Raw genomic sequence first — 11,942 nt, 5'->3', positions numbered from 1 at the left:
CAGGACGGCAGGCAGACAGACAGGCAGGCAGACAGGCAGACAGGCAGACAGGCAGACAGGCAGACAGGCAGACAGGCAGACAGGCAGGCAGACAGGCAGGCAGACAGGCAGGCAGACAGACAGACAGGCCTACCTCCCGCTCATCAGCAAAAGCCGCCAAGCAAGGGAATGAGTAGACCCTGCAAAACATCTCATAATTAAAACTCAAAATGAACTGCAGATGTCTTATAATAAGTTTTCGCAACTATGAAATATTGTCTACACAGGACACCAGAGGGCTATAACTCTGCAAGAAGAGATCCACTCCGAGGAGATTTCATCTCTCCAGCAGGCAGTTTATAAATCAGGATTATGAGCTGGGTGGAGGCAGAGGCAGGCGGATCTCTGTGAGTTCAAGGCCAGCCTGGTCTACAAGAGCTAGTTCCAGGACAGGCTCCAAAGCTACACTGAGAAACCCTGTCTCGAAAAACAAAAACAAGTCAGGGTTATTAGCATTCATTTCAGAAAAATTTACTTGGTCCAAATTCTAAAGAACAGAGTAAACTTAGCAAATATTGTCTCAAAGACTTACCTGTCTGTGATATGCCTATCCTCAAGCACCTTTAGTCTTTTCAAAATTATTCTTCAAAAAATCCAGGAGCTCTTAGGATTGCTGCTCTTCCAGAGGACCTGGGCTCAGTTCCCAACACCCACACTGTGGCTCACAACTGTCTATAACTCCAATTCCAGGAGATTTGATGCCCTCCGGGCACACATCTCCTATACAGACACAGAAGTAAGATGCTCATGCACATAAAGTAAACAAATTGGAGAAAAAAAGTTAACAAGAAAACCCCACTTACTTCAGCCTCCTGTGTGCTAGGATTATAATGTGAACCACGACACCAGGCTCTTCCTAAATTTCTAACCAATTAAGCACTTAATTCTATCAGTAAAATATTGATCCTATATGCTCTTAAAATTAAAAACATCCCAGACATTTTTTTTTAAAAAAATCAGTATTGGATTGCAGCTAGCCAATAAGATAATCCCAAGATACACGTTACCTTCTCTTATCTCCGAGTCGGTTGTTCAGGAAATTGAGAAACTGGCGACAGTCCTAAAATAAACAATACAAGCCTTTAATTCTCCTAAAATAAGCAATACAAGCCTTTAATTAAAAAACACACTATCTTGACTACTTTCCTAAGCAACCCTAAATCTTCACAAAGATTCGCTTACATTAGCAATGCTTTGTGCTCAAGGAGACAGCTGTAGGCATGCTTCCTTGCACCCCCAGCATTGCCTGCTTGGATGAAGAATACCCAGGGCTCCAAAGTCAAGGACACGATAGACTCATTTGGGCAAAAGAAAATGAGCAAGAAAAATAGATCTCCCTGTTGAATTCGAGTCCAGGATTTGACTAGCTGATCTAGCACACGCTTTCCTAATATCTGCCTAGCATAAGCCATATTAACTTTGGGTGAATTCATGTGTGCATAGTTCCTCCCGTGCTTCTCCTGTGTAGGTCATCTATGCCATATACTCTAAGAACTACCTCTAGGATTCTCCTAAGCAACAGTCACCAAGGCACTGAATACATTGCCCTGGCATTCTAAGGACAACGAGACACGGGTCCAGATTGATCTTCATTTTTGTTTCCGGAGACTGGCTGTTTGTAGTGGACTGTTTCTCACACTTCAGAGCTATATTTGGCCCTAAATAGACGTGAGCAGCATAAGGCTTTCTTCTAAAACCCATTTGATAGAGAAGCTGATGGGCTGCGAGATAGTTGGAGAGATGGTTTTGAAAACAAGGTAATTACTCTATTTTCACCATTTGCAGAGGCAGATAAGGGGGCATCTGCTTGGCCACATCATCCCTGGCACTCTCGATTCCTCTCGGTGAATTCTGCTTGCACTGGCTAGTTTTATATTACATTGATACAAGCTGAAGTCATCTGAGACAAGGGACTCCTCTGTTGAGAAACTGCTTCCATAAGACCCATAAAAATTTTCAGTTTGTCTCCTGGCTCAGTTTCCTCTGAAGAAATCCTATATTTATCTTCCCACATGTCTCCTGAATATTTTAGAGGCAAATCTACAGGGCATTTTCTTATTAAGTGATTGATGTGGAATGACCCGGACCACTTTTTGATGATGGTACCACCTCTGGGCTAGTGGTACTAGGTGCTATAAAAAGGTTAACTGAGCAAGCCTTGAGGAGCAAGCCTTGAGGAGCAAGCCAGTAAGCAGCACCCTTCCATGGCCTCTGCATCAGCTTCTGCCTCCAGATTCCTGCCTAGCTTGAGTTCCCGCCTTGGCTCCCCTCAATGAGGCAGATGGTCCAGCACCATCTTCTGGCTTCCAACAGCGCCTGCCCTCGCACACACATATTCCTTCACACTTAAATGCACACAAGGAATTTCTTTTCATCCTTAAGAAAATTAAATCTTCCCCTAAGCATAAAACTCAGGAAAGTGCTGAGAAGATCCTCACTACAGACAGAGACTCTTAGGACCAGAATTCTCACCGTCTCAAAATCCTGGTTCTTAATTTCTTTGAAAGCTTCAGCCAGGACTGCATCATCAAACCACTGAAGAGCAAGCTCATTCCTCAGTGTTCTGAAGGTCATTCTACACAATGCCTCGGAGAGAGCAACCTGCTGGTTATAATCTAAAGAGTCAAAACACAGTAGACAGAAAATAAGTCACTTGGTCTAATGCATTCAGAGAAGTGCATTCAGTGTCATTATGACCATCCAAAGTATACTCAAGGATGGCTAGGGGGAAATATGAATAGGTTTCATATGGAGAACATCTTTAAAATACTATTTCTAAGTGCTGGGAATATTGTTCAGTGGTAGAATGGTTGCTTGTATAGTATGTACAAGGTGCTGAGCTCAATCCCTAATAATGTGAATATATATTTAGGTTTTATATTTAAGGCATGTTAAAATATCAAGTCAGATCAAATAGCCTTAAAATAGTTCTATAGCAAAAATAATCTCATCAAAGTTATAGTATTCTACTGCAGTTAGACTACATACTCAAATGTCAAATAATTCTTTTAAGGTCCTGCTGTAGCTCAGGACGGAATCAAATTCACTATGCAGTCAAAGATAACCATGAACTCCTGATTCTCCCCCCCACACACACACCGCCCAGACATTTGAGTACAGACATGCCACCACACTGGCTTATGGGGAGTTAGGGCTCAAACCCAGAGCTTTGTGCATGTAGGCACGCACTCTAGCAGCCAAGATGCATCCATAGCCCCATCCTTGAATGACATAAAGGTGAAAAGAGGGATGTAATCAGATGGACTGATGTACTAAGAGTCACACACTGTCTTTAAATCTATAAAACAATCGTGTAACTCTTATGCAGATAAAAATTATGTTTGAGAATGGAAATAACTCTTGAGTCAAAGGAAGAGGGGACATGGGCAGGGAGGGCTTTCTCTGTGACTCTGATGGCTTTGACTTGAAAGAATTTTCACTGACGCCCATGTAGGGAGATGTTAAAATGTGAACAGACTGGCCAGGAGGTGTCCATTAGTTATCATGATTTCCCAGCAGGCCAGAATCTCTCAGAAGTAAACACAAAACCTTAATTTCCTATCTTCAGATGGAATTTAATCCTCATACATCCTCTAGTGTCCAGTAGTCTAGGCATTTCAATTTTTAAACACTTCTTACCTCCCACGGTCAAGATTGTCCTTGCCAATTCTTTCCTGAAACATTTATATAAACCACATTTTACTAAGATGAACATCAAGAGGTAAAAGCCTTACCTTAACTAAAACCAAGATATATATTTTTGAATTCAGTATCAGAATTTTCACAATGTGCATATAAATACCTTTCAATGAGAATTTTCTTCAAGTTTATATATTGGTGACAAATACGCACTTTTAAAGTGTTTTAAAATAATTATTTTTATTTTATTTTAAATGCATTGGTTCCCTGTATGCATGTCTATGTGATGGTGTTGAATACCATTGAACTGGAGTTACAGACAGTTGTAAGCCACTATGTGGGTGGTGGGAACTGAACCCGAGTCCTCTGGAAGAAGAGTCAGAGTTCTAACCACTGAGCAATTTCTCCAATCCCCTGATATGCATTTTCAAAGAAGCTAGAAGTTACTATATTTTTGAGATTCCATTTTCTCTTTCATGAAGTAAATTTAGCTTTCTAAAATCTGAGAGTCCATTGTATGATCTGCTTCTAAAATTTGATGTTTCTTAGGGGTTTTTTTGGAATTGGGGTAGGAAGGTTTTTTTTCCCCCACAACGGGGGTCTAACCTTGAACTCAGAGCAATCCCCTTGCCTCAGCCTCTACAGGCATGAGCCACTTCTAGTTGTTCCCTTTCACCAATCAGCAGCCCACGGGAGTACTCATCATACATACAGCTTAAACTTGATGGGGCTTAGACCTTTGGTCCTGTGCTTCGCCTATGACAAAGTTGATGCTATACTCAACTGACTAACTTAATTTTGAAACATAATGAAAGTAAGCGAATACATTTTACATTGCTGTTACACTGTAATCTTAGATTCTCCTCCAGAGTGCTAGTATGTATCCATCCACTCTAGTGTGTCCACCAAACACTAAAACACAAGGTTTTCCTTAATATGTGACACTCTTTGTGTATGGCTGGAGTGGGCCAGGTGGTACTGAGGCTCAGCCTAAGGCTTTGTGCATGCTAAGTAGGTGCATCATTCAGCTAATCCACAGCCCTTGGTGCTTTGAGACCATTTTACTGTTTAAGCCCAAGCCAGCCTTACCCTGATGATCCTGTCTCGGTCTGAGTGACTGGGATGTCATGGGTATACCACCACACTTGGCAAAATTCTCATTTTAAAGAATAAAGATGTCTTGTGGGGTTGGGAGAAAGCTTAAGCAGTGAAGCCCCTCACAAGTATAGGGGCCCAGAGTTCTAGCTACAGAAGCCACATAAAAACAAAAACAGACATCCACGTTCTCCTCTAGGGTCTAGCCTGGTAAGTTGCCCTCACCACCCCATACTTTTCCTGAATTCACCATACCTAGCTAGGGTCCCACAGCTAGTGATGCGACCTAGTCTGGCCATCCTTTTCAAGTTTGAACAGCAATCAAACTCTAGGCTTCTATGGGGTCTGACACTCCAGCTCTTCATAGTCCTACCCCCTCTAACATGCAGCCAACTGAGAGCACCCACTAGGTCGTGCCTTATCTATATCCACCCATGCAGGACCCTTTGCACTGTCTCTACCACCTTACTCTATACCCAAACATCTCATGTCCTCTTCCATGTTCTAGCCTGGTGGGTACCCCGACCTCCTTATCCATGCCTTTTTCACCAGACGCCAGAGTTAGCATAGGTCCCACAACCCACTAGCCTAGGGGCCTTGCCTGCCTTCCTTACAAAAGAGCTACAGACTTGGGCCAGTGGCCTAGCTACGAATCCATCAAACCACAGAGCTCTCCAATGTCATATGTAACTTTTCCACTCAGACATCTACCCCATTTCTGTCTGGGCTCAAAACAAATCTTTACAAATTAAAAACAATTGAAATCACTTTCTGTATCCTGTGTCTCAACACAATACAATAAAAATTAAAATTGATAGCAAAAAAAATGCTAGTAAATACACAACCTTATGGAGATCTGCCAACTTATTACTAAACAATGAATGGGTGAAAGAAGAAGTCAAGAAGAAAAGAACTTCCTGGAACTAAATGAAAACACAACACAGCGAAACCTCTGGAACACCTTGAAAGATATAATGAGGAAAACATTATATCTCTAAGTACCTACATTAAAATATTAGAAAAACACTAATAAGTGACTTAACTATGCAACTTGAAAAGTAGGGGGAAAAGAACAAATCTAAATTTAGTCTACAGTAATAATAAGAATCAGAGCAGAAATCAATAAAATAGAAACAAAGACAATAATACAAAAATAATCAACAAGTCTAAGAGCTGGTTCTTGGAGAAGATAAACAAGATTGACAGACCCTTGGTCCAACTACCAAAAGAGAACTCTATTCACAGAATCAGAAATGAACAAAGAGACACCAAAGAAATTTATAATATTATAGGGGAATGTTTTTAAAATTTACTTTGTTAAGCTCAAAAAAATCTAAAAGAAACAAACGTTTTTCTAGATTCAGCCAAACCATCAATATTAAACCAAGAATGAATTAATAATCTAAACAGATCCATAACATATGAGGAGTTTGAAACAGCAATAAAAAGCCTTCCAGAAAAAAAAAGTCCATGGCTACATGAACTCACAGCAGAATTATAAAGACATTCAAAGAAAATCTATAACTAGTCTATTTTAACTATTTGAGACAATTGAAACAGAAGAACATACAGACTCCTTCTACAAAGTCAGTATCTCTCTAATACCAAAATAAAGTAGACACACACAAGGGAAACTATAGGCCAACATTCCTAACGAAGATAGATTCAAAAATAACCAATAAAATACTTGCAGTGAGGATACAGACATACATCAAAAAGAGTATACACCGTGAACAAGTTCTATCGTTGAACTGCATCGATGGTTCAACATCATCAAGTCAATAAATTTAATAACCCACACAAATGAAGCTAGAGACAAAAATCACATGACTGTATCAATAGATAACACAAAGAGCCTTTGACACAATTCAACATGCCTTCGTGATGAAAGTCCTAGGGAACATTGGGCTAGAAGAAACAGACCTAAACATAATATGAGAAACCTACAGCCAGCATTATCCTAAATGAAGGAAAGGTCAAAACAATCCAACCGAAGTCAGGAACAAGACAGGGATGCCTGCTAGCCCCACAACTCCTTTTCAACTAGTCAAAGTACTAGTTAAAGCAACAAGGCAAGAGAAGGAAATTGAAGGGGTACAAAATAGAGAAAGAAGGTCAAACTATCCCTATTTGCAGATGGCAATGAGAGATTCCAAATGCTCTATCCCAAAACTTTTAGAGATGATATGAAAATTCAGAAATATAGCAAAATACAGGACCAATTTACAGAAATCAATAGCTTTTCTATATGCCAACAATAAACATACAGGAAGGAGATCGTGAGCACACTCCCGTTCACAATAGCCTCAAAGAAAATATCTAGAAATAAACTGAGCCAAGGAAGTGAAGGACCTCTCCAGTAAAACTATAGACCTCTGAGGAAGGAAATAAAGAGACTAGAAAATGGGAGGCCATTCTGGAAGGCTTCCATGTGGAAATGACCATTCTACGAAGAGCTATTTACATATCCAATGGAATCCCAATCAAAATCCTTATTTCCTTCGTCACAGAAATAGGAAAAAAAACTATCATAAAATAAAAACATAAAAGATCCCAGGTAGCCAAAACAAGTACAAAGGACCCTGCTGGAAGGATTACAATTTCAGATTTTAAGCTATGCTACAGAAATAAAGGAATAAAAGCAACATGATGCTAGCACAGAAAGAGCCATGTAGACCAATGGAACAAAATAGAAGCCCCAACACTAGTAATTCACCTTTCACTTTAGACAATACTTAACAAAGATGCTAAAAAACGTAAGTCAGAAAAAAAGGGAATCGTTTTCAATGAATGGTGCTGGGAAAACTGGATGTCCGTATGAAGAAGAATGAAATTAGCCCTGTATTTATCATCTTGCACAAAAACTAACCCCAAAGGGATCAAAGACCTAAATGTGAAACACTGAACCTGCTAAAAGGAAACATAGGTAGAACCCTCCGTGATGCAGGTGAGAGAGTCCTGTTCAGGAAGTCCTTTCTATCTATGCATGAGTTAAGACTAACAATAGACAAGTGGGGCTTCATGAAACTGAGAAGCTTCTGCACAGCTTATCAGACAGTAATCCAGGCAAAGAAACAGTCCACAGACTGGAAGAGAGGTTAAAATCCAAAATACACAAAGAACAAACAAAAATCAAACAAACAAAAAGTAAAAATAAATAAATGGATAACCCGTTCAAAAAATGAGACCTGAATTCTCAAAAAAAAAAAAAAAAAAGAATGGCTAAGAAATACCTTGAAATATGCCCATCATCTATAACAATTAGGAAAACGCAAATCAAAATTATTTTAAGATTTCATCTTACACAGTCTGAATAGCAGAGCTGACAACAAAGGGTGGAGGGGTGCGGTAAAAACTGAACTCTCACTCACTGTGGGCAAGCTTGCTAACTCGTGCAGCCAACGTGGAAATCAGCGTGGAGAAACCTAAAAGCTTAAACTAGATCGACCGTATGACCCAGCTATACCACTCTGGCATAGGCCCAAAGAACTCAATATTGTTCTTCACAGACATTTGGTCAGCCATGTTCATAGCTGCTCTAGTCACAATAGCTAGGAAATGGAAGCAACCTAATTGCCCTACAACCAAAGAAAGATAAGAAAAATGTGGTATCTATACATTATGGAATACTATTCAATGGTAGGGAAAAATGAAATCATGAACTTTGCAGGCAAACCAGTGGAATTATGAGAGATCATATGAGGTAATCCAGAAAGACAAACACTCAATGGCCTCTCCTATTGGAAGCTCCTGGTTCCTCACACTGCCTGTAGTAACTACAGAAACCAGGAAGTAAAATGGAACAATTACCAGGGTAGGGGAGTTGTGGAGCAATAGAGGGGATTAGCAGAGCTCAAGTGATCTGATAAAGAAAATATGGTATAGGAATAGGAAATAAGGGGAAGAGAGGGAAATACAGGCGAAGGGAGGAGAAAGCGGAGGAGTGGTCTAATAGAGGAAAGAGGGCTCCTAGGGAAGGGAGCAAAATACAGGAGAAGAGGGAGGTGGGTAAAATAATGATATGGGTTCCTGAAAAAGCCACAAGAATTATTCTATTAATTATTAACCCAAAAACCTTATAATACCAGGTCTGGGGAGGAGGAGAGTTTCTGGGGCTCAGCCAGCAGCCAGCCAGCCTAGCTTATTCAAGAAATACCAGGGTCAGTGAGCTCCACACACACACACACATGTATATACCTATACCTATACACACACACACACTCACACACACATACACACACACGCACACACGCCCCTTGACATTCTACCCTAAGTCAACAAAGGAGTTCACAGTTACGTAACCAGCAGAAAGGACATTTTGGCCCACAGATTCATTGCCAAAGGCAAAACAACAAACAAAAAAGAAAACCTGCACGGTTAAGAGCAGAGCCTGGTCTGTCCCTTGGTCTTCAGTCCCTTCCAGCCCAATAATGGGTGAGCTCACAAGGCACTCGCTGAAGGAAGGAATGGCCTAGGTGGGCGTGCAGAGGATAAAGAACAGTACAGAGATTTGGGGCTCCCCACCACCACCTGAGTGTGAGGTCACTTACATAACACTGCACGTGCCTTCTGCTGAAGAGAGCTTTCTTCTCTCTTCCCGGGGTGCAGCGTCCAAAATGCAGTTCAGGGTACTCAGCGCCTGTTCAGAATCGGAAGGACGATTCATGCACGGTAAAGAAACAAAATGAAAAGTCGCACGCGCCTTCTCTGAGTTTCCAGGGCACTGTTAACTCTCCGTTTAGTGACGACTCACCTCCTGATGAATGGAGAGCTCCACGGTGCCGGTGCCGTTCGCCACCAGCCGTCCTAAACTAAGTAGGAAGGAATCCAGCATCTGGATTGTCCCTGAAAGCGCAATTGCGAAAGCACCAAATGGATGCTGGAAGGAGTCGGAGTCGACTCCTATGCAGCAGGAAGAAGTACAAACTGGGAGCAGCATCCAATGCAGGAATAACAGTCTAGGCAAGGGACAGGTTACAGTCAGGCAGCTACAGTCACTGTAGCCCCCAGGTTACAAGACAATTGCTTACATAATACCCACAAAGGACTGTAACAGCAGCCCGAGCAAAGTGTGGGTAGCATCACTGTCAGCGCTGGAACCTGGACTAAGCCACTTTCTGTCCACAATGGACAATGTTCTAAGAGCCAGCATGTGGGTTGTGCTGTTTACGTGGTTTATATAAATTTGTGTTATATAATAGTTCAAATATTAGACTTAATATACAAATTAAAATGCCATAAGGTCTATAACTCTGAAGCAGAAACTTTTAAATAAGTTGGTCTTCATTAATATAGAAATTTCCACAGCTATTTATATATCAGAAAAAAAAACAGAATGAGAAATACTATTTTGTATATAACTAAAAGAGCAACTTTTACAGTTTGGGATTTATATTAAGGAAGTAAGTGGAAATAATAGTGAACACAACAAAAAAATTAATGCCCAAGTCAGAGTATAATTTTGGTAGGTTCAGTTGTATCATTTCAATATGTAAGTTATTTATCACAAAGTATATACCATTTACCATATATTCATAAATTGTAGGAGATAAAACAGGGAAGTGTAAAAATGCTGTCTTCAGTTCAAACAGGCCATACTAGCATGAGTAGATAAACTGAGACAAGCAGAAGCTCAGTCAGGCCCTGTGCCCACCAGATTAGAGTCAAAGGTTCTAACAAAGCCCTACTGGCCAGCAACACTCTGTCCCTGTCTGTACGTATCCTACTAACTAGCAAAAATGCCAAGCGTCGTGTTTTCATTTTGAGAGGAGCTAGAGAAAATGTATCACAATCCTAATTAGTCTTATTAAATACAAACCCAGAGTCAGATATTAGGGCGGGAAAGCTGGCAGATCAGAGCGGCAGAGCAGCTGAGCAGCCAGCCACTAGAGTTCTTAAATAGGCAAGATCCTGGCTCTACAAATCTGCAAACCAAATGCAATGAACTCCTATCTCCTCCTGCCTTACGTTCCTCTCTCCACCCAGTCATATCTCTTCCTGTCTCCACTTCCTTAGTGCTGGGATTAAAGATATGCGACTTCCAAATACTGGGATTAAAGGTGTGAGCCACCACTGCCTGGTTCCCAGCATCCACGGCAGTTTTGTGTTGCTCAAACCACCTATAACTCTAGCTGCAGGGAAATCTGTCCCCTTTGGCCTCTGTAGGAGCCCACACTTACATAGAGATATATTCATTCATTTACATACACACACACACACACATAGAATTTAAGTTTTCAAAAATAACGAAGCTAGGCCTGGTAACATAGCCCTAAATTCCCAGTTCCTCAGAGAGATGAGGCGAGAAGATACAAGTTTGAAGCGGGCCTGAGAGACAGCTACGGTTCAAGGTCAGCCTGGGTAGGTGGTGGGTCTCAGTGGTAGGGACACAGCCAGTGCAGAAGTCACGTGGGAAGCAGAAAGGAAGAAAGCAAAAGGCAACAGGCCAACTCTTTCTAACAACTAATGACAACTAAGTGGTTAGTTCCCATTCTCATGTGTTCTAGTCCAGCCCCACACCTCAAACCCCTTCTCAGAGCTCTGCCACAGTGCTCTACTTCTCATGAGGCTCGACAGGACCAGGTCTCTAGCATGTGAACCTAGGCAGAAACCAGATCCAAACCAGAGCTAAACTCCCGCTTGCTTTGAAGACAGAGCGGCCTTCCATCACCTGGATAGAGGGAAAGTCACACCGCAGTGACAAGAGCCACTAAGCAAAATACATTGCAGAAAACTGAGAGACACGTTTTACAACAGAACACCTTCCAGCATCGTAGTGGGACTGTGTCAAGTGGTTGCTCAATCCAGATGTGTTTAAATTTCACCCTTGCTGTCACTTAAACCACCAGTGCCAAAATACTTCTTGATGAAAGCCAGCCAATTAGTAACTGCTCATATGCGTACCTTTCCTGCTGTGCCTGGAAATGATCTGATAAAAGGAAGGAAAAGTACAGCTCGTTATTCCAAAGCACACACATTCCTACAGAAATGCATGGAGACTAACTGACGGAGACTGAACACAGAGACACAAGGAAACCATCCATTAGAAGGCTGATAGAGGCCGGGCGATGGTGGCGCACGCCTTTAATTCCAGCACTCGGGAGGCAGAGGCAGGCGGATCTCTGTGAGTTCAAGACCAGCCTGGTCTACAGAGCTAGTTCCAGGACAGG

General features: G+C 41.5%; 1 protein-coding gene across 1 annotated transcript in view; it reads right to left on the bottom strand.

Annotated features, from left to right (window-relative positions):
* Positions 1 to 11,942, bottom strand: part of Sycp2l (synaptonemal complex protein 2 like) — a 56,374-nt gene that overhangs the window by 39,232 nt on the left and 5,200 nt on the right. Inside the window, exons 7-13 of the mRNA XM_026782927.1 lie at positions 11,677 to 11,701; positions 9,527 to 9,618; positions 9,324 to 9,412; positions 3,679 to 3,713; positions 2,512 to 2,654; positions 1,047 to 1,099; positions 134 to 179 (exon numbers count right to left, since the gene is read on the bottom strand). Of these exons, the coding sequence (XP_026638728.1) occupies positions 134 to 179; positions 1,047 to 1,099; positions 2,512 to 2,654; positions 3,679 to 3,713; positions 9,324 to 9,412; positions 9,527 to 9,618; positions 11,677 to 11,701 (483 nt within the window). The remainder of the gene's footprint in view (positions 1 to 133; positions 180 to 1,046; positions 1,100 to 2,511; positions 2,655 to 3,678; positions 3,714 to 9,323; positions 9,413 to 9,526; positions 9,619 to 11,676; positions 11,702 to 11,942) is intronic.

The sequence above is a fragment of the Microtus ochrogaster genome, chromosome 16, assembly GCF_000317375.1.
Source record: "Microtus ochrogaster isolate Prairie Vole_2 chromosome 16, MicOch1.0, whole genome shotgun sequence".
In the NCBI taxonomy this organism is placed as follows: Eukaryota; Metazoa; Chordata; class Mammalia; order Rodentia; family Cricetidae; genus Microtus; species Microtus ochrogaster.
Note: the sequence above shows the minus strand (reverse complement) of the source record. Positions and strands in the feature narration are given on the sequence as shown.